The 21218-nt window shown below is 49.7% G+C and overlaps 8 protein-coding genes across 8 annotated transcripts; 7 read left to right on the top strand and 1 right to left on the bottom strand.

Moving 5' to 3' along the window:
• Positions 1-55: 55 nt before the first annotated feature.
• On the top strand, positions 56-924 carry M438DRAFT_357605 (uncharacterized protein; the record flags this gene model as incomplete). Its single annotated transcript, XM_029907184.1, has 2 exons — positions 56-128; positions 182-924. The coding sequence occupies 2 exons, from the start codon at positions 56-58 to the stop codon at positions 922-924; spliced, it is 816 nt and encodes a 271-aa protein (XP_029757830.1).
• A 1564-nt stretch (positions 925-2488) lies between these two features.
• On the top strand, positions 2489-4631 carry M438DRAFT_337621 (uncharacterized protein; the record flags this gene model as incomplete). Its single annotated transcript, XM_029904014.1, has 4 exons — positions 2489-2564; positions 2615-3291; positions 4266-4340; positions 4392-4631. The coding sequence occupies 4 exons, from the start codon at positions 2489-2491 to the stop codon at positions 4629-4631; spliced, it is 1068 nt and encodes a 355-aa protein (XP_029757829.1).
• A 1073-nt stretch (positions 4632-5704) lies between these two features.
• On the top strand, positions 5705-6265 carry M438DRAFT_337620 (uncharacterized protein; the record flags this gene model as incomplete). Its single annotated transcript, XM_029904013.1, has 2 exons — positions 5705-5770; positions 5819-6265. 2 exons carry the CDS (start codon positions 5705-5707, stop codon positions 6263-6265), a joined length of 513 nt encoding a protein of 170 aa, XP_029757828.1.
• A 293-nt stretch (positions 6266-6558) lies between these two features.
• On the top strand, positions 6559-7839 carry M438DRAFT_407707 (uncharacterized protein). The gene is made up of 3 exons (XM_029909910.1): positions 6559-6846; positions 6925-6987; positions 7037-7839. The coding sequence occupies exons 1-3, from the start codon at positions 6631-6633 to the stop codon at positions 7757-7759; spliced, it is 1002 nt and encodes a 333-aa protein (XP_029757827.1). The 5' UTR covers positions 6559-6630; the 3' UTR covers positions 7760-7839.
• A 1234-nt stretch (positions 7840-9073) lies between these two features.
• M438DRAFT_407706 (uncharacterized protein) lies at positions 9074-10510 on the top strand (the record flags this gene model as incomplete). Its single annotated transcript, XM_029909909.1, has 1 exon — positions 9074-10510. One exon carries the CDS (start codon positions 9074-9076, stop codon positions 10508-10510), a length of 1437 nt encoding a protein of 478 aa, XP_029757826.1.
• Positions 10511-11918: 1408 nt separating this feature from the next.
• On the top strand, positions 11919-14688 carry M438DRAFT_337617 (uncharacterized protein; the record flags this gene model as incomplete). Its single annotated transcript, XM_029904012.1, has 3 exons — positions 11919-13734; positions 14379-14416; positions 14485-14688. The coding sequence occupies 3 exons, from the start codon at positions 11919-11921 to the stop codon at positions 14686-14688; spliced, it is 2058 nt and encodes a 685-aa protein (XP_029757825.1).
• Positions 14689-15757: 1069 nt separating this feature from the next.
• On the bottom strand, positions 15758-17170 carry M438DRAFT_337616 (uncharacterized protein; the record flags this gene model as incomplete). Its single annotated transcript, XM_029904011.1, has 1 exon — positions 15758-17170. The coding sequence occupies one exon, from the start codon at positions 17168-17170 to the stop codon at positions 15758-15760; it is 1413 nt and encodes a 470-aa protein (XP_029757824.1).
• Positions 17171-20353: 3183 nt separating this feature from the next.
• M438DRAFT_347771 (uncharacterized protein) lies at positions 20354-20788 on the top strand (the record flags this gene model as incomplete). Its single annotated transcript, XM_029905982.1, has 1 exon — positions 20354-20788. A coding segment is annotated over exon 1 (365 nt), but the record flags the coding sequence as incomplete, so codon positions are not given.
• Between the last annotated feature and the right edge of the window lie 430 nt (positions 20789-21218).

Raw genomic sequence — 21218 nt, 5'->3', positions numbered from 1 at the left:
CAGTGAAAAGCTTCTCGACAGTCTCCTTTTCCGCCGTCTGACGCGAGAAGACACGATGAACGACAAAAGCGATTCAATATCCAACATCTACGTCCCCGGCGGAGAGTACTGTGATGTGCCCGGCACCAGTAATTATGACCAGTATCGTAGTTGAATTGACAGTATTGCTGACGTCGAGCAGATTTGGAGAGTGGATATTGGGCTCTCGCAGTGGGAATGGCCAACGACAGGAACAATCGGCAATCTATCGAAGCCTTACCCGACGGCATTGCGGGCAAATATTTTACCATTTTGAAAAGCATCTATGAGGGATTCGGTTGGGCATCGACAGAACCATACTTTCCTCTGGAGGAAAGTCATCTAGCTGCGATCATCGACTATTGGAACGACCATCACCGAGACAAGTACAGACTCATCCAAGATGAGGGAGAACCGAGAGTCTGGACCAAGGTAATGAATCACAAATCAAGGACGGTCCTTGTTCGTTCTGTCAAATGTCGCTGGCAGCCCTGCGGATACTTTGAAAGGTCAGAAACCATCAAGCGTCTCCCTGTGGAGTCTCATCTGGTAGCCCGCCGCATCGAGACCGCCTCGACTCTTCCCAAGCATCAACCTGTTCCTCGACTTCGAGTGCAAACTTCTGCCACACCTGACGCCCAACACAACGTCGACAATTCAGAGGGGCCTGCCATAGAAATCCGTAAGACCGCCGCTACCATCGAATCCATTGCAACAAAGCTACACACCACTCGCGCAAAGATCGTTCCTGCTGTCGAGAAGCCCACCAAATCGCTGGACAAGTATGAACAGAAAAAGGGAGATCTACAAACAGCCATCGACAAGCTCACTGCCACCGTAGAGGAGGCTGTCTTAGCCGAACATCAGCCCCCTCCTCGTGCCACAGCTCACGACACTACACGCTAGAACAGCATCAAGTCACAGTAGCTCCATGTTCATCCAAAGTCTCCAAGCCCTCCCCCCCGCAGAGCCACCCAGCGTCTTTTGGTAGAGCGCCTTCTCACCTCTTTTCCTCCACAAAGTACGTCCGACAGCGGCTTCTCGCCATCAAGCCCAAAGCGCGGTCAGATTGAGAGCATAAGGAGGGTTATTAGATCATAATGACAGAAGATGGTACACAAGCGTAGCGATTCACGAGGAAAATCAAAGGAACGAAGCTTCCGCGGAGGGACATAACGTGCACTTTCTAGATCTTGTTGCCTGAATGAAAACGCCTTCGTGCCCCCCGTGTCTATTGATTTCGATGTATATGCGTGCTGCGGTCCTGTTTCCGTGAAGTCGTTTTTACTCCGTTGCCATCTTGCAAAAGTGTACTCGCTGTGCGCATGGCTATCTGTCTGAGCAGTATGTTCACAACATGGCGACTGGTCGGCATTGCTCTTTTTGGTTCATGCTGTCTTGACATTCTTTCCCAATCTGTATCCACTGCGGGTGTTTTGTCCTCCATCCATCACGAGCATGCAGCGAACGAATGAATGTGAGCAAGTCTGAATCTGTTTGAACAGCGAAGAGAAGTGGACAGGATGACAAGAAGGAGTGCAAAAGGAATCAACGGTACGCTCTCGTCACGCTAGGCACCTTGCAAATTATTTATCAAAAAGCATGATATTCTTTGGTTTGATAATCAATTGCAACTTAGATTTGTGCAAAAAGAAAAAGAACTGTCCCACGATGGAATCGAACCAACGACCTGGTAGCGCAAGCAGTAGCGGCGAGCAACACATTTCGGAACACAGCACCATTCCTGCTAGACTACCGAACTCTCGGACAAGAGATACTTCGCCTCTATGCAATATAGCTCCCCAAATCGCTGGTTTGCCGTGCGGTGATACTTAACATCACCGTTTATTAGAAGGCATGATGTTCTTGGGTTTGGCGATCAATTGCGACTGCAGCCAAATGCTAAGAACAGTACAGCATGACCAATCCTGCAAGCGGTAGACTTGTGCAAAAAGAAAAGAAATTGTCCCACGATGGAATCGAACCAACAACCTGGTAGCGCAAGCAGTAGCGGCGAGCAACACATTTCGGAACACAGCACCATTCCTACTAGACTACCCAACTTTCGGACAAGACATACTTCGCCTCCATGCAATATACCTCCCTAGATCGCTGGTTTGCAGTGCGGTGATACTTGACATCACAATCCAAATTTGCCATCATCTCGCGCAGGCTGAAGGATCTCTGCGGTTATCTTCCACCATGTATGAGTAATTGAGTTCAACGTTGCACGCTTCTGGGAGCTCCTTCCCTTCCTTGAGTTCTGTCAGGGGCAAAAGCTTCTTCTCCAGGAAGCTGCGCTTGCTGTCGATGGTTCCTTCCAAGCTCCAGTGCCTTGCATTTCCTCGGCGTTGCCGCGTTTCTGACTTGACTGTTGAGACTCACTTCTCCATCATCCATATTATCAGATACGACGACATATTCCTCTGCCATTATTCAGATTCTTTTGTTCAACGATACGCTCATCAACATGGCATACAAAATAACCGTCGAGAAATGCGAAGCGGAAATTCCAGGCGGCCATTGGATCCACACGCCGGGTACCAGTGAGACTTCCACAGTCTCCGAATCAAGAAACGCGCTGACCGACTCACAGACCTGGACTCTGGAATCTATGCCTTGGCCATCGGTCTAGCTTGTGATCCTTCCGAGACAGTTCCACGCCATCTTCGATGGGAAGACGAGTCCCCCGAAAGCCACAACTACCGCGAACTCGCAAAGATCTTGCGGGTATTGGAAAGGCAGTGGACCTTTCCTCAGCTCAAAGAGGGCGAGATTCTCGACACTAACGTCTTGGTGCAAATTCTGAAGAATTGGGATACACTGATGAAGGGAAGATCTGTCATATGGTTTGAGAAGGACCACAACCTTTCCGGAGAAACGTCTGAGAGCGGCACAAAGAAGATCATCCTTCGCGCTCTGGGAGATACCCGCTGGGCTGTCTTCACCAACTTCATCAAGCCCTTGTACAATATCGAGACTGATGAAGAGACGCCGTCCTGGACAACTATACAACCTAAGACCGAGGAGCAGGAAGATACCGCCATCGACAATCTCAAACGCTTGGCTCGTGTATTTGATGGAGGCGCTGTCGCTCTTGATCCACCAATCGAAACGCTCATGACAACAACATCTCGTGTCGATCAGGCGACAGAGTCGGTCCAAGCTGCTATCAAAGGCATAGATCACGTCAAAGGACTACTCACGACCAGTCTTAAGCACCTTGATATCACTCGTCAGCAGCTTCAGATCCACGAGAGCGAGCAAAAGTTTGTATCAGAAATGCATACTTCTTCCGGAAGTGTCGAGTGGTAGCAACACGGACCTGCTACGCTGTGGGGGATCTTGGAATGACACATCCGAAGCTTGGAGCCCTCGAAATTGCAGGTATGATCGATTTCCACGGACACACTTGGGAGTATGAAGAACTGACACGAATCAGGCAATCAACCCTCGCTCATGCCTTGTTCACAGAAAGAGTAGAGGATACGTTCATGTATTGCAATTGTCCACTCTCTTGAGTTGGTTTCGGCGTAAGACGGCTATGACGAGGATGCACTAGGAGAGCAGACTTTGAACACGAGCTTGACCATCCATTTGCAGATTGATTATACAAAACATCATTCGTTCCACCCATTCCTCTGCCCAGACATTGAACCATTATAGTGAGTATCCAGCGAAAGCAGTAAACAACTCCTGGCGTGCTAGACCTATTGTAGGTGAGGTGTAGTTGGTCGTCGCCTTCCGTCTCTTTCTGCCAACCTGGAAGAGCTGGTACAACCTAGCACATTTGGAAGTCATTTGCCAGCAACACTGGAAACTGGTGAGGAATCTGGCCAGTAAAATGATGACCATTTCGTATAGCCAGCAGCTACTTGCCAAGGCACTGCGGGACGTCTTTCCGAGCGTATCAATTGGTCTCGCGACGACTGTAGTACTGACAACAGCCTCTTCCAAATATTCGACCCCTACTTCTGAGTCACTATTGCTGGCTTCATTTTGCTGCAATGACAGCGGCTTTCTGTCCCACTTAAGGAGATATATTGTCTTTTGGAACACTTTGTTCTTTCTTCTCTCTTTCCTTCGCGAACTCAAACTTTTCTCGCTACACTACTTTCCCAGTCCTTTTACAACCAATCACTGCTGTCATTCTTGTCAACACAATTGCTCTGCAGTCTTTGAGTTGTGGAAGGAACAAGTATGCTGGCTTCTTCTTGGGGTCCTCAGAGCTAATCCCATTGGTTCAGCTTCTGTCAGCTTCCTCCATCATGGCTTGGTTTGGAGCCACTTCTCGCATTGTCATGAACCTGTTTGCCAAAAGGGTATGTCTTCTTCTCATCCAAGCCCAGGCCACTTATACAACTTTACTCTAGCCCACTCCACCAGCTTCGCCAATCGTCTATGGCACACCCAAGTATCAGGATCTTGCTACCAGAGTCAGCACTCTTGAGCAGAAAGATCAGGTCAATGGTCTGCGCGCGAAGCTTGGTGGTGGTATTGCCCTTGGACTGGGAATCATGTATACACCTCAACCTGAAGGCTCGATCGCCAGAGTTGTTGTTATTGCTGCTGAAGCACACTTCAAACAAATGGGCGGAAGAGGAAGAGAGTAACATGGCATTCTTACCTTGATCTCATGAGAGACCATTCCATCTTTTGCTTTGAAACATGGCTTTACAGAAGGGCATTGGAATATGGATGTTCGGAGTCTGAGCTGTAAATTATGATTTGAGTTTGATTTTGGATGTCAAATTTAGTGACTCCCCGTATGCTATGTTTTGTCCCTTCGACTCTCAGCCCGCGACGATGCGCATTGCACTATGCATCAAAATGCATAACACCTTTGGAAAAGAGAGCCTCGTCCACAGAGAGCGACTGTTTAATGCCCTCTCCTCGAACCTAGCTCTACATTCGGGAACTCATCGTGCATTGCAACAAGTGACAAGCGTTAGCGCATGGGGATGTAGGATGTGCTGATATCATTGGTCAGGGGAATACCGCAAAGGTTTCCTATTGGCAGGTGCGAAGACCAGTGATCTCAGGCTTGCAGAAGCCCGTAGCATTCTTGATGTGGCTTGCCAATCGATTGGCAGCATTCTGTCGTTTCTGGTATGACGCTCGGGCTACGACTTACTTCATAACTGTGAGAGATCAGAACCACTCGTACATTCCTAGAACAGCTGGCTAAGGATCACAGCTGCTCTTTTGAAGGTCACCCTTTGAGGGGACGGGAAGTGCTGACAAATGTTTCAGTTCCTGCTATCAGGGTGTAACGGTGGGGTTGAGTGCATCGGGAAAAGAACATAACTTTGCTGCAGCCATACTGCTGACAGTAGCGATCTGTAGTACGAGAAGTCTCTGGCCAGTGGTGTACATACCGCTCCGACATGTGAAGCGTTTCTGAGTTATGGCTACATGATCATTGGTCCCAAAACAGCAGGAGCGACCCAGCGGTATTGTGACACTTGCCAACAGTCCTTGCCCATAATATCTTGCTACGTAGACGAACGTACTGTTGTCCTCGTGGTGGCAGCTATGATATTCACACCTCCTGGAGTATATCTTTCCTCATCAACGTTCCTTCCTTCTTCTTCTTTCTTCCTCAAGGTATTGGAAAAAGCTTTACATTGGCAGCAGCAACTTCTTAGCCAACCGCAGCACCCAAGAATCTCGAAGACTCAGCAAGATGGTTCATGTAACAGCAGCAACTCGTGGGAGAACATTGCATACTTTGGGTCTCTATGAATCAGGGGTACACAGGCCAATCCTTTTCGAAGAATTTTGCTAACATGGTTAACAGCTCAACTCTGGTCTTAGCCCCTTCTCAACACCTGCATCAAGTAGAAAGCTGAGTGTCTACACTCCCACTCCTGGCTCTTCAGAGAACGGCGAGCGTGCTCCTTCTCTCTGTTCTTCAGAAGATGGCATACTTACACCTTCCGAGTGCTCTTCTGAAGATGATGATAGCTGCAGGCCTACTGATCAGCGCGGAGAGCAGATCAACAGGAAGCTCGAAAAGCTGGCTGCCCAGAATGAGGAACTCAGCAAGCAGATCAAGGACATGAAGAAGCAAAAGAAAGAGGAGAGAAAGGTCAACAAGAGGGCCAAGGCCCATATGGCTTTGGTCACTGAGGCATTGAGACTGGCTACGGCTGTCTTGACGCCGTTACCTGAGGGCTCTTTGGCGAGATTGGCAGTCATGATTGCTGAGACATACATGGTCATCAGGAAGAAGACAGTTGAGTAAGCAATATACCTTTAGGACAATGACAACATGTGCTGAAAGCAACCTGGATTAAGGATGGACGGTTATGTATCTGCCATGAATGTCTGGCATACTTCGGCGCTGTTTTCCAATGGCAAAGAACCTGATATTGGATAGCACATCAATGAAAGCATTGAAATTGAGAAGCAAACAAATCATACCTACGCCCGGACCACCGTGTTGATGTTCCCCTTTGAGCGATATGGACGCGTCATCTAGTTGAGTGAGGACGCGACTAGGCGCAAGTGAGAAGCAGTTGGATGTTGTGCAAGCTTGAAGTCTCCAGCGTCTCTTCTCTCCAACTTTGTTCTCTATCTCAACCAGTTTGACATACCGGACCACACACCATGTCAACCACCAAGACCACCGTCGGCGCCGACTCTGCCGCCGGCGCCCATACTTTCTCCGGCGCTCATCCTGTCTCCGGCGCCCTTCCTGTCCCCGGCGCCCTTCCTGTCCCCGGCACCCATCCTGTCCACGGCGCCCTTCCTGTCTCCGGCACCCATCCTATCCACGGCGCTCATCCTGTCCCCGGCGCCGTTGCTTGGTACCGTTCAGTCCTGGTAAGTCATCCATCCAATCCTTTTGCAGAGACTTGCCCTCAAGCATAACTTTTAGCAACAATGACTAACAAGATGCAGTCTTCCGCTGATGAAGGCGACCACTCTCGCTTCGTTCCAGGATACGGAGTCCACTCTCAAGAGGTATGTGAGGCAATCATATTCTTTGAGACCACGATCTGACACTGCCCAGACCCCTCTCTCTTTGGAAGAACTCTTGTCTCCGGAAATCGCCAGAGAAGGAGCTGTCAGCTACAGAAAGTCTCGCGCTTCCATCTTCAACGACATGTCCCCCGAAGACTTGGACAGATGGATGGAGAAGCTTCATCAAGCGCGCCAGGACGCTGTTCCCTATGAGGAGGCATTCGAAGCTTACATCAAGGATTACACTCACAAGATGTCTCAGGATGAGGCTGAAGCCGCTGAAGAACAAGCTTTCTTGAAGGGACTCTGGGAGGCTCAGCACGGCACTGAGGACAAGACCCACGACATCTCTGAGAAGCCCAGCAAGAAGCCCAGCAGAGCCCAGATGATGGAGCGCCAGAAGGAGACAGACGCCGAGCTCCAGAAGGTCAGAGCCATGCACAACCAGCTCTGCGCCAAAGTCGTCGTCCTGGAGGCCGAAATCAACGCGTTCAGGGAGAAGTCGCGCATCATCGAGTTGATGTGGGAGGAGAACCTCAAGGCCACCAAGATCAGTGTTTCCGAGAACAACGACTTCAAGGGCGACCCCTACGTCAAGAAGAAGCGCTCGTACACTCCCGCCGAGATCAAGCACATCCAGGAAATGCAGGATGACCAGGTCACTCAGGACTGGATCGAACGCCTCATGGCTGATGCTGCTGGAGTTGGCGGCAAGGAGGTCGAGAGTCCTACCATCGACGGCGAGGACTGGGTTGAAGTCTCCGATGCTTGAAAGCTTTTCACAGCATGGCGCGCGCGACGGATGTCAACAAAGATATTCAATGATGGCGCAAGAAAGGAGAAGACTGCGATAAGTAGTTAAATCAAATCGTGTTTGCTCAAAATTTTGTCTCGCTCTCTCACTTGTGATGTGCTTTCGGTAACATGCTCTATCCCAGGCACCCAGCATTGGCTAAATATAGCGCGTCAAAAGTCAAGAAGTTTTTGAGAAACAAATAAAGGTCCAGTGAGAGCTCGATTATTTCATGCTCTCACTGGACAATTACTCGACCTTGAATATCATCTTGCATTTTGACAGGTATATTCTAGGGGTGTGATGGAAGGCTGGGAGCCCCTGGGTTTATTTCTGGCGTGCAATGATATGCTCTGCAACTGCATGATAAAAAAAAACGTGGATAGACTTGAGCGGTGGGTAGAAAAGTGCAAAAGGAAAAAGATTTGCCCGGGGAAGGATTCGAACCAACGTCTGTAGGGTAGTGATTGGTAATGACAGAGGCACACAGATTGGTACACAGCAGTCATTCCCTCACACCACTCCACCACCGGGTGAAAGAGCGGTGGTTCTTTGGAATTGTATCCTTTGGGACATCAATGCTCGTTCAGCCATTAGCTGTCGTTGAATTGAGACTTGGTCTTCTTTCATTCTACACCGATGGATGACTCTCATCATCAATCACGCTTGAGAAGATTGTCGTTGTGGAGATGTTCAATGGAGTCAATGAGTCGCTTCCGGATGTTTGATACACATGTCTCAGATGTGTCAAAGAAGCAGGAACAAAAGCACAACAAAGACAACTACGATATGAACAAGGAATCAAAACCTACTCGTAGCCAGTTCTTGTGAGATGAATTAGCTTGCCGATTTTGCTTCGATTGGATGGTCAAGACTACTTGGGCGTTAGAGCTGGCAGTCGTGACACAGTGGACTCTTGACCTCTGCAGGCCGTCCTTGAACTCCATCCCATTTCATCCCGTGTCAGAGCTCGCCACAATTTAGAGTCAGTCATCTTTCCTATGTGTGCAAGATCTCAATGTTCGGCGCTTGTGTTTGCTCAGTAAGGGTTGAAGGTTGAGACTTCACGACTGAACGTTTCCGTTGCCGGGTCAGAAGATTCGAGACATGACTAAGAAAGTGCCGGGTTGTAAGATGCTGTGTCAACCTTGTGCTATTCTTATCTTCCCAAGTCGGCACACTTGGCTCCTCGTTACATGGTAAAAGGCTTTCTTTCCTAACTCAATCTCTCTCGAGTCACATCGACCTACACCCAGACGTTTGTACGCGACCCACAGCGCCATCTTCACCGCAATGTCCCAAGCTCCCAAGACAGATATGTCAGACTCAAGCTGCCATGACCCGCAGATACAAGAGCCCGAGGCACTCATTCAGCTCGCACCGTCTCTACTCAGCGCCATCCATCATCTCCCTGGCGCATTCCCTTGCCCCGAGCTCGATCTTCTGCTGGCTCAGCACGCCGATACCCCAGAACACAGTTCTGCCTCAATGGACGACACCAAAGCGCAACATGCCACTCACGCCACTCCAAAGCCATCAGAAGAAATCCAGAAGACCCTGCCGGAAGAATTGGATCAAGTCAAGCAACAACTCAGCCAGGCTCTGGAGGAAAACAAGTGGCTGAGAAAGCAAAAGGCGCACGATGACGCCAAAAGAGATGGAGGTGACCTGGTCAACGAAGATGAAGATGACTCCGATGAAGATGACTCCGATGAAGACGACGACTGGGACGCAGATGAACCCCCCTTTGGCTCGATCGAGATGGCACTCTACGTCGCCAAAGAAAACCTGAGACTCAGAGACAAAGAGCTGGAGCAGAAGGAGAAGGAATTGGCAAACTGTCATGAGCTCAACAAGAAGTTGCGCACGAGATATTACGACGCCAACGATGCTCTCCATGCGCTTGAAGAGGAGGTTTATCCACAAGGAAGAGGTATCCTGGTTTCCCCGAAGCACTCTGGAGGCCCCAGAGAACAGAAGAGCGAGACTCCGGTGTCTTGTATGTCGCGTGAGGATCTCAAGCGTGAGCATGGCGCCCTCGCACTCAGGTTATCTGTGGCCAAGGAGGAGCACTCACAAACTCTCGCACAACTTCAAGAGAAAGAGAACCGCCTGAGACATCAGAACTTGAACCACGCCCGAAAAATCAACCACCTGGAAAACGATCGTCATTCCAACGGACTTCGTCGTGAGCTAGTCGCAACCAGGAAGGAGCATCTCCAAACTGTCGCCAAGTTGGAAACTCAGCTCGCGGACAAGAACGCCTACATCTCGACGTGCGACAAGAAGATTGAAGGCCTCCAAGGCAAAGTCACCCAGCTTGTAAGAAGAGACCGCACTACTGAACTCATGTGCAATCAAAGCATCAGTCAAACTTACAGTGAGCTGCAGCAAGCTTTGGAAAAGCTTGAGCGTGCTTCCTCGCGCGAGGCTGAGCTCAACAAAGACATTGATGCCAAAGATGCTGACATCCTACGCCTGACTACCCAGGTCGAGGAGCTCGCGTCTCAAGCCATGGACGACCAGTCCGCTATCCGGCAGTACCAGGCTGTCATCAGCACTACTCCTAGCGCTCACGATCAAAAGTCTGGGGTTGAGGATACAGTCGCTGAGCCATTGATAGACCTGTGCAATGACGGTTCTGGGCGTTCATCAACAGGATCTCAATGCGGCTCCGACTGGACTGATGTATCAGTTCACCACGGTAGTCCTGATGTTGGCGGCACTTGATCATCGGTAGTTGGAGATCTCCAATGCGGTGTTTCGTCTCCATTCCCAGTAGATAGATAGAGAACACAAGTAGAAGTATCAACGAAGAGGTCCATGGTCGGCGTTCTGTTACACCTCTCCTTCCGTAATCATCAATTCAAAATCAATTCACTGTTGCGGAAATCTAAAATGCAACATGTTTTCTGAGATTCTGTTGAATTCAGTCAGAGCTACCGGGCACTTGCCGGTATCCTGAGTCTTCAGGTCTTCCAATTGCCAACATGTCTGGTCACCCATCCAAGAGGCATCCGAGGCATACATCTTGGGGTTTCACTGCTGTATGTCAGATGCTTAGACATCTTGTATCACTTTGGGCTGTCAAAGCTATTGCCTGGACAGGCGAGGACTGCCGATCTTGCACTTCTGATTTTTGGATGCGTTCGTGCACTGGTATGAGCAGTCAGGAAGGCCTCGCACTTTACAAATCCACCAAGCTGCGCATACATACGAATCATATCGTATGATTGCTCAATGATTGTTAATGAGTAACATTATCACAAAGAGACTGAGTCACTGGTTCAAAGGTTCAAATGCTTCGAAGAGGCCAATAGAGAGCAAGGACTGGTATGGCGTGCAAAAGGGCGAAACAATCGGCGTCGACGAGGATTGAACACACCCAAACACCAACACCCCGTATCTATCAACCGTAACGAGCTGTTCAACTACCCCCCTTACAACAGAACCCTTTTTGTACAACAACAAACAACACCTCCTCCACCCCCATACCAGCCCCTAGGGTGTCAAAAAAAAGGTGCAAAGGCGTGTTGAAAGGTGCAAAAAGATGTTCGAATACGGATCAGGTGGCCCTTTCGCTGTACTTGATTCCTGACTAGGGGCCCACAGTCTTGTAAATTACTCCCGCAGGTAATCCGAGGAGCGCGTAGCATCACCCTACCAAGACCGCTTGACTATCAGTGCATTCTATGAGGATTAATTCCAACTTTTGACATTATATGTTCACCTTTCTGGAAGTGAAGGGACTTGTGACTTTTTTGTTCTTGTCACAACAGTCTTCTGTCTTGATGTGACTTGCACTCCTATACCGTCTGTTGACCTCGTACTATGTTGAGATGTATCCAGAAAGCTATTCTCCAGAGACAGCGTGCGTCTGACAGTCCTCTCCTTGTGTATCTGCAACACCGCTGTTCCAGTGATCTGTCTCATATCTCTTTGTCCCGACACTGGACTTGTCTCATCGTTTCCGTGACCAGACGCACGCCTGCAACACATCCTTTCAGCGCCCTCAATTCACGCATCTTGAGAATTTCCAACACATCCACGCCGTCGCCTATCTGAAGCGCAGCCGCACACATCTTTTGACTCTGAACAATCCCAACTCCATCTCTGGCACGCAAAGACTGCTGCAGCAATGGACGACTTCAGCACAACTCACCATGTTCCCGGCGCCTTCCCAGAAACGCGTATCGCTCTGCCGCAAAAGCGAGAGCGTACAACTGCTCTCCCTCAGATCTTTGTCGCCCCTTCCTCTTCCTTGAAACCACTCGATGCGCCTGCCAGATCTCATATGCAGGACATCGAGCCGCCTTCGTCACAGGGGCCGGTGCAATTTGGAGAATCCAACGATGACATACCGCTCCCCATCTATCCGGTAGCCCCACGACTTGAAGACTGTCCAACCACTCAAATCTTGGATTCTTCTCTCAAAGCAACACCATACTTTGATGGAAAGCTCAGCATCACCAGATCTGACGTGGACGCTGTCTCCGATGAACTTTTCGACCAACTAGCCGTCAATGCTTTGAACGTTCAGGATCATCACAACCCCCAAAACAACACCTCTCAGGATTGTGCCTCATGTTCGAGTCTCAAAACTCAGAACACGATGCTCAAGCAACTCGTGGAAGAAGTACAGGCAGAACGTGATGAGGCTCTGTCCAGTGTAGGAAGTCTACAGAGATGGCTCTATCAGGCCCGCAGAGATGCCGGCCTGGACGTCCACGGTCAAGACCTCGATATGGCAGCAAAGATCCCCACCACACACCAGTTTACCGACTTCCAGTGTGATGCAGCTCCTAACAAGAAGATCAGAACGCTTGAAGCTAAGGTCACTGATCTCACCGAACAACTTCACAACGCTGGCAAACTGCTACAACACAACAAGATGAAGGATGAGCTCATGGCCTCTTTCGAAACCGCATTCACCGCTCCGTCAGCAAGAGATGCTATGCCTCCCGCTATCCCGCCTCCTTACGACCTTTCCGATACAGCAGCTACACTCTTCGCACTGTCAGAGAGACACCTTTGGAGCTGTGCAAATGAGGTCAGATCGGTCCAAAACGAGGTTCTCAACCGCTTGGCCGGTCTACCACCTAGCGACATCGACGCTCGTATTGGCGAGTTACAATCAGCGATCTACAATGAGGCTCAAGCTCGAGCTCAAGTCGAAGAAATGGCAAAGTCGGCGGAGAGGATGGCAGCCGCCGGAGCAGAACAAGCCCCATTCGACGAAGGCGGTTACAAGATGATGCGAAGCCAGATCGAACGCTACAAGTACGAGAAGATTTGCAACATCGTCACAGGTCTTCAATCTATCGAAGAGCACATTGAAGAGCAGATCACAATACATGACCAGGGGCTCAACACTATCTTGGCAGTCAACGTGCCCACACCATTGGAAAAGTCCTTCAGCCGCCTTTATATGTCAGCAGGGCTCCTCAAAGGTTATCTTTACGAACTCCATCATCTCCGACGAAATTTCAGTATGGTCAGAAGTAGTTCCGGTTACGAGACAATCGGGGCAAGGCTCGAGGTCCTGCGAGAGAAGCTTCGTGAAGAGGCCGATTGTCGGCGTCAAGCCTGGGCTCTCTTCACGACTACCGAAGCACTGTCACCGGTGCCCACTTGGTTTGACTATGAAGAGCCCATCTTTAACTACGCTGTCATCGCCGAGCATTCTCACGAGTATCAAACCACTGTGACAGTCGAGGAGTCAGAAGACGATCAAATGGGGCTATTGACTGCGTTCTCTGACACAGTATCTGATGGTCCCGATGAGCTGGTTACTTACTACACCCCTCAACATTTCCACGACTATCGAACCGCTGTCGCAGTCGGAAAGCCAGAAGGCAGTCAAATGGGGCTATCCACTGCCTTTTCCGACACGTCCTCTGATGACTTCGACGAGCTGGTTACTTACTACACCCCTCAAGCATCTGATGCTGAGGGTGATTGAAGACCTAGAGCTCACGCTGGATGATGTTTGGTAATACTTTTCTGTCCCGACCAAGCTCAGAGGTCTCTATGAGGGGGAGATTACCAAGAAGAGGAGAGCGGCTTGTCAATGGCTCAATCGAGCGCGGAGAAGAAAGTAATGGCCGTACTATAGCCGTAGATAGCTTACTTGGTAGACGAGAATCCCAGTTCTACAAAGCTTTTGAATACCCTGGCCGGTGAACATGATAGCTATGGATTCTTTCGTCTGGACACCCAATTCCGCATCAGCGTTCTTTCTGCCTTGGACGGCTTCTGTAGGACGATCAAGGCGTCCCATCTGATGCGCTTCTCATGCTGATTCATCGAGCGTGTTTTGCTGCTTTCCACTTTCTTTGCTCACATGATAGGACTAGAACAAAGGGAGTGGCAAAAATACGAGACAAAGCAGCCGTGTTGACCCGAATGGAAACGCATCAAGTGTTGTCTCGCATAGGCATTCATACCCCAGCATGGCATCTGCGAATATGCTTCGCTGCCTTCATTCTTGCATCCATGCACATAGTTAGCTAATCACATTTTGCTATCATCATGTCGAATCTACTTGAAGAACAGCATCCCTCCAAACGAAGAGGTATTAACTCTGCTTAGCGATTAGAGCCTGTTGAGCAACTCAACGCCGCATCCATCTTTCACGTACGTCTTGCTCGCGGCCTCTATAGCTACTAGAAGGTTCCTCAAATGTTGGCTAACTTATCAACTAGTCCAAGGAAAAAAAGGATTCCGCCCTCGACATCAAAGTCCTCCCCTCTTCGCCAAATACACCAGCAGTCGCACCCCCTGCTCCCACCACTGCTCTCACTCGTGTAACTCTACCGCGTACACCATCTCCCAAAGGCCCAATCAAATGGAACCATAAGTTTCGCCCTGTCCCAAAAAGCGACCCAGACAGACCGATCACCCCTTAGATTAACCCTTTTGATGCATTAATCACGTACCCCGAGCGTCTAAATTCTACGCAGAACTTGTTGGATCAGGCGCTGAAGACTCCGAGAGCGGAGACTAAGGAGCAGAAGAAGGTGAATGAGGGTCTGAAGAAGGAATATGACCAGGTGAAGAAGGAGGCTGTGGAGGTAAAGAGGCAATTGGCTGAGTTGATGGCATAACAAGCATTGAGTGATGGTGATCATGCTGCTTTGCTACTGGTCCGGATGCTGAAAGTAGAGCATTCATTTCGATGCCGACTGGTGATCCTTGGGGTTTACCTCCTATTCAGTGGTGAAAGTGGATATCTTCGATCGACGGTCTTGCTGATGTTAGCTAAGGCGTGAGAAGAATGAACTTGATCACAAAAGTTTGGTGGTTTAGGAAAACACAACATCGTAGTCTGATACACATATTGTTCTACATAGAAGATAATCCATTCCCGTCACAAGACTTGGTGACGAACATGTAACATGGCGCCAGTGTTGACTGATCCCAAAGACGTTCTTCATAAATATTCAGATATCTTGGGACAGGGTCGTAGGCTCGACGAATGAACTTGAAGAGATAGCTTGAACCACAGATGTAGTAGGCGTTTTTCGGACTCGAAATTCCATTGAGAATAAATATTATGCCTAGACGCCGCAGAACACGTAAAAAACACATAATCTTAAACACGATTTGCGAGGCACTTTAACAATATGTCGTTTGACAAAAAGAGACGGGATATATAAACGATGAATAAAGACCATGAAAAGTGGGAAATTCTCGAGTGTGAGTAAAGGATAGTATTGAACCTTGGGAAAGGTAGAAGTGAGTCTTTGTCCCCGCTACCTATGAAAAAACAAAGTCTGGAAAGCATGAAAGCTCTTTTCTCGTGAAGCCACCGAAGGCTCTTGTGTAGCTCATCAAGCAGTCGATACTTGACATCCGTGAACATCTCTGTCTGAACCTTCTTCCAGATTGTGACTTGATATTTCCAAGCCTTTAGAGCAGTGAGCACAACTCTGCGTTGGGCAAATTTCCCAATTACCATCTCTGTTGATGGCGAAGTCAAATGGCACGAGGGCGCATGGGAGTGGTGGATGTGGCGAGGTTGCCAGAAGGAGGACCAGTTCTAGGTAGGCTGCCGGAAGGAGGGCCAGTTCTGGGCAGCCTACCGGAAGGAGGGGTAGGCCTGGTGACCGTAGGGGCAGGGGGCAGGGCTTGGCCTTTCGGCTTGAGCGCAGGTCTGGCTTCGCGTTGTTCGTTGACAGACATGAAAGTTCGTGACCACATATCGTTACGGACAAGAGGCTCAGGGCGTTCAGAAGGCTCGATAGGTCCACAGAGTTTGGACATGTGAGGGAGGGGACTCCAGGCAGGACTGGTACGAGAGACAGAGTTCTTTGCGCGCACTTGGTCGCGCATGCTGTTGACCATGTTGACTGAGTCATCGTTAGGGCTCTTCCACTCATCGCGAGCCCAATCCATAAAGCACTGAGAATCATCGGAAGTGCGCTCAGATCTGCTGAAGCAGAAGAGAGGTAGATGTCCATGGACCTCGCATAGCCTGGTCTCTGTGCTGGCACGTTTCATGAAGAGCTTTGCAAGACGAACTGCGACATTTCGGTACGAGACGTTGAGGTGGAGCCAGTCGGGGTGTATGAACTCTGGTACGTCGTCAAAGTAGTCGAGCGTTGAGTGACTGGACCCAGTGTATGGAACGAGGCCGGAAGATTTGGCGGTGTTGATCAGAGCAATGATCTCCGGAGAAGGCTTCACACGACCATGAATGGCAATCGAGATGGTCTCGATGAGCATGGAGTCGTGCTCTAGCATCATGGGAAAGCGACGGGCAATGGTTGGGGCGTACTTGACGATCATTGCAACGAAGTATTGTTTCTGGTGTGGGATGACTTGGATCATGTGTCCGTTGGGGTGCTCTTGAGGAACGGAAGGGCGGATGTCCAGCGCCTTCAGACGACTCCATTTCACGCCATCGAGGAACTCCGCCAGGAATCTGTCCGGGATGACGGCAGTGCAGTTAGACACAAAGAGCTGGACAACGTTGTCACACTGATTCATCAGCTCAATGATAGTTTCGAGATCGAAATGGATCTCGCCGTGCAGATCGAGACGCGTGAGAGTTGCACCTGCTTCGACGATGGCGCAAGTGGCCATTAGCGACTGGTGATTAGTGAAGGTCTGCTCTCGGGCTGAGACAAAGCCGTTGATGACGGGTTGGTTTCTGTTCTGAGTGACCAAGACGTCACTGTCAGAGCGAGAGCGGAAGTCGACATTGGCCCATTCGTACTTGACTACGAGTTGGCTGTCGTTCAGTTCCGCGTTGAAGTAGGCAAAATCAACAGAGAGACGCGCATAATCGCTCATGAGGCTGACGGCATTGCGAGCAGATGCAGGTGAGAGATGGTTGACGACTTTGAGGACAAGCTCGGTAGGAAGTGTGTCTAACAGTGTAGCCATGGTCTGTCTTGAGTTAGCATGCGCGTGGTGACATGACTGTGACGAACATACGGTGTGTAGGTAAGAATGCGCGTGTTGGATCCAAGATGCGCGTGTAGGTTGAGGGGGGTATGGGTGATGAATAGAGTTGCGTGATTGAAGTGATGTTTGGTATGTGGAGAAATGCGCTGCCGAGGTTTTGGTGGAAGACTGCAAGACACGAGTGAAGTGAATCTCCAATCGTTTGATAAGGCGCTCGTCACTTGCGAACAATCAGCCTTCGGACACCATGACCACTATGGTACGGTATCCATGCCTCTCTTCACAGAGGTCCGCAGCTCTACCATGGCTGCTCGCTCATTTCCCCCATCTGACGACAAGGCCTTGCTCTCTGTAGTCTGATGCTCGACTTGTGGCCTAGAGTTGGAAACCATACCCGCAGCTCAGATCTTTTGCGATAGTGGGATCTTGCGAGAAGTATGTATCTTTATTGAACATGTTAGATAGACAGAAGCTTTGCTCAATCGATTACTCATTTTATTGGACTCTTCTGTTTCGTCATAGTTCTCCTTCTAAGATCTCATATAGGGACCTATTTCGCTCTCTAAGCTTCATTCGTGCAATGCTCACACATGATTATCTGATCTTCTTTGTATTTGCCCGAACCAAATGGCTATGATCACTACCTGCTCTCTCAGGATACAGCTGTGCTTTCAAGAACAGAAAGCAAGCAAGCATCCCTTGACATAATGTATGACTTTGATGCCGGAAGGTTTACTCTTCGTCAGATCAGGAAGAGCATGGTAAGCATCTTAAAGTACCTGAAATCTTCAGCATTCGCTTACCCACGGCGGATACAATGCACGAACCTTTTCCCTGCGGTTATGAGATGGCTCTTTTCTCCTTGCCACGTATTGCTGTATCTCCTCTCGGCTTGTCAACAAGAAGAGCTACGCCGCGAATCTACGGACAAGAGAGTAATCATTCCAGGTCTAGCCATCAAGAATGGCTCTTGTGCGGCTGAGTTATATGAAGGTCTAGCTACGCATCGATACAATCCTGCTCTTGAATTTCGACGAGCTGCACAAGGCCGAAAACGTTCCTGGCCTCAAAGAGACGCTCACTCCAATCGCCCGTTGCTCGCCTACAAGGGTGTGATCAAAAGCCTGCTTTGCTATCGTTCGGGCCTCAGGTGACAAATCCGATGTCGCCAGCTCCTGACAAGCAGAGAAGCGTTCTCCTCCTGCTCTTTGAACTCTCGCTGCCCTTGATGACTCGGCCAACAAACGGATGGTTCGGGCTCTTTACATCTGTCTCCGCACACTCTCCGTTGACTTCAGAGGACAAGGTGATACTCAAGTTCCTCTTACTGGGTACTTGACACCCGTTCTTTACGCTTATATCAATATTGCTGCCGCTAGAGCCAGGAGCTAGAGGGTCACTGGAGAGAATGGTGGGGAACTCTCGAAAGCACTGGTGATATTCCGATGGTCCTGCGGTAGCGTTAGTCTACAGATGATAGAGGCTTTTCTGGCGCTCCTATCGAAAGGCAGACAAGTGTCGTGCACGACTGGAGAATGAGTGCACAAAAGATAGGCACAGCAAGCCTCGATGATATTGCAGGAATAATGCGTGCGAGATGTAGATGCATTCAAGCTCTGTCATCAACTTCGCGGTAGATCCTCAACCTATCAAGCGGGCAGGTAGGCCCGAAAGATGTCGAGACAGTAGCGAGAATCAGACAAGCTCAATGTACATTTGTTCGTTTGGAGTCGATATGTGTGTCTGGATATTGTGATGTGTCAGCATGCAAGCTTCGCTACATTCTGGTGACAGCTATGCGTCGAACCATTCAGCGTCGCTCTTGATGACTTCTCACCACGTTCCAGACTTTGATTCACTCGTTTGTTTTTAAGTACAGCACAGAGAGGTCTTAAGCGGTAGAGATGAATCTACGGTCACAACATCCTATTGCCCCCGTCTGTCATCTGGTAGCCCGAGGGAAGAAAGAACAAGAAGTGTTTCGGCGCGAAGTGGAGGTAGTCGGAATAGAATACTCATGTATGAGAAGGATCCGAATTTGAGGATGCGGTCATACCAGTTGAAAGGAACAGCCGAGCTGGTCATCAAGGCGCAGGTGGTTTTCGTAGAGCGTGAATGGCAGATCGCTGTCGCTCAATCTGATCTGTATGGGCAATCTTGCTTCTGGGTCCAGACAAACGATGTAGCAGCGCCCGGGTCAATATCTTTATTCGTCTCCCTAGTCCTGGTTCGCAGTCTCTTTCTGAGAGATCCCAGTGTTGTAGGAAGGACCACGAGTCTTCTCGTAATCAAACTCTGATCCGTATCGTATTGTGGAGTTTCTAAACTGGAGTCGCAATGGACATACCGTAACGACTGAAACGATAGGGGTAGTCTCAGGAGCCCTTTACCTGATCCTTCCAGCTCGTGTGCCCAGCGTAACTCTTTTCTCCGCATAAAGGGTCCGATTGTTTGGTGCCAGAGGATCAGCTGACTTTTGCCGGGATTTTTGTCTCCCCTGGCGACCGGAACTTGCGTCGTGCGGTATCTGTCGAACGCGTCGAAAAGCTAGCAATCCTCGAGGTCACACATTTCTCCTCCACCAACATCACACCTCAACACAACAACCTCCAAAAATCCAAGCAAAGCTACTGAAGCGATGGATAGACCTCTCTCTGATCAGGTATGTGTCATCTCACCAGATACTCAATGTCCACCTCCACTCACAATCTGCGCAGGGAACCGTGCTGGAGTTCGTCTCCACCCATGGCTACATGCCCAGTCTCGATACCCCTCGTAGCTTCTTCGAGGTCAGTCTTACATGGGGGTTTTGTTGTGGTCTCTTCTTACTCTGCTGCAGGTTCCCATCCCTCTGTGCTCCGGCGCTTCTGGACCTTTCGACTTCAGCATAACTGTGGAACACGCTCCCTTTGATGTACCCATCAAACGCGGTTCTCCTACCCCTATCGCCACTACTGTCGCCTCTGGCCCCGCCTCTGTGCGCGTAAGTGATAGAAACGCCTCGCTTCTCCCGAGTACCTCTGCTCACACAATGTACTAGAAGATGGATGTTAGACGTTCTCCAGTCCCATGGATGCGTTTCGTAGCCATCCCTCCTCCCCCTGGCGACACTTACGGAAAATCTGCCCCTACCTCTCCTGCTGGAACCCCAAAGCGCGTTCGCTCGATTTCGCCGATGAGTCCGACGACCGATGGCCTCGACAGCCTCGTTCTCGGCAGCCCCGTTAGTCCTCTGATCTCCGACACCACCCCCGTCTTCACCAAGATTCGATTCCTCCCTCTTCCTCCCGCCGCAGTGGCTCAGCCCTCCAACCCCACTGGCCATGACAGACCCATGGAGAACAGCCCCTCCCCTCACCACCAAGACGGTGAAGTCACTTCAGCCCAGCACGCGTCCAACATCGAGGACGAAGTCGAGGCCGAGGCTGGCGACTCACTCATCGATGAAGTGATTGCAGCCCTGTACCGTCATGTCGAGGCTCTGAAGGAGCACACATCTGTTCTAGAGGACCTTATCGTTACCTTGAAACAGACTCGTAACTAAACCTCCGCTAAACAATTGACATCCTCGAGTCGCATCAATTGTACGCTTGGAGACAGCGGCGACAATGACGGAGAATTGCAAAAGAAACACTTTCGCGGCTTTGTCCACTGAGAACGGTCTTTGTACTATACCGGTGTACCAATTGAGTTAGATAATAATGAAACCAACAATCAGACCAACTCACATCAGCATGTTCCCGATCCTTCAAAATTCAGTGTCTTTATCTAGTTCTTGGCTCCCATGGATCACTGCATAGTCTACTTTGGCATCGCCTTTGAAATTGAGAATGTACTGCATCATTGACTCACCAGTCTGCTTCTGACCTCCAGGACAACTTCTCTCTTGAGATTGATTGTATTCCAATTTGCGACCTAACATGTTTGCATCTGTGCAGCAATCCAGAACGAACAAAGACATCGCTGAGACGCTTGAAACATCATTCACCTTGATCCGCGCGCACGGACCTCATCGCAACACATACCA

The sequence above is a fragment of the Aureobasidium pullulans genome (genome assembly GCF_000721785.1).
Source record: "Aureobasidium pullulans EXF-150 unplaced genomic scaffold scaffold_17, whole genome shotgun sequence".
NCBI lineage: Eukaryota > Fungi > Ascomycota > Dothideomycetes > Dothideales > Saccotheciaceae > Aureobasidium > Aureobasidium pullulans.
This window is presented reverse-complemented; position numbering and strand designations above follow the sequence as displayed.

What these genes read in the sequence shown, in the direction of transcription:
- M438DRAFT_407707 (XM_029909910.1), top strand. Translation starts at nt 6,631, where the DNA reads ATGTCAACCACCAAGACCACCGTCGGCGCCGACTCTGCCGCCGGCGCC. An exon ending in CTTGGTACCGTTCAGTCCTG is followed by an intron (nt 6,847 to 6,924) that starts GTAAGTCATCCA and finishes AACAAGATGCAG; the next exon opens with TCTTCCGCTGATGAAGGCGA. An exon ending in ACGGAGTCCACTCTCAAGAG is followed by an intron (nt 6,988 to 7,036) that starts GTATGTGAGGCA and finishes GACACTGCCCAG; the next exon opens with ACCCCTCTCTCTTTGGAAGA.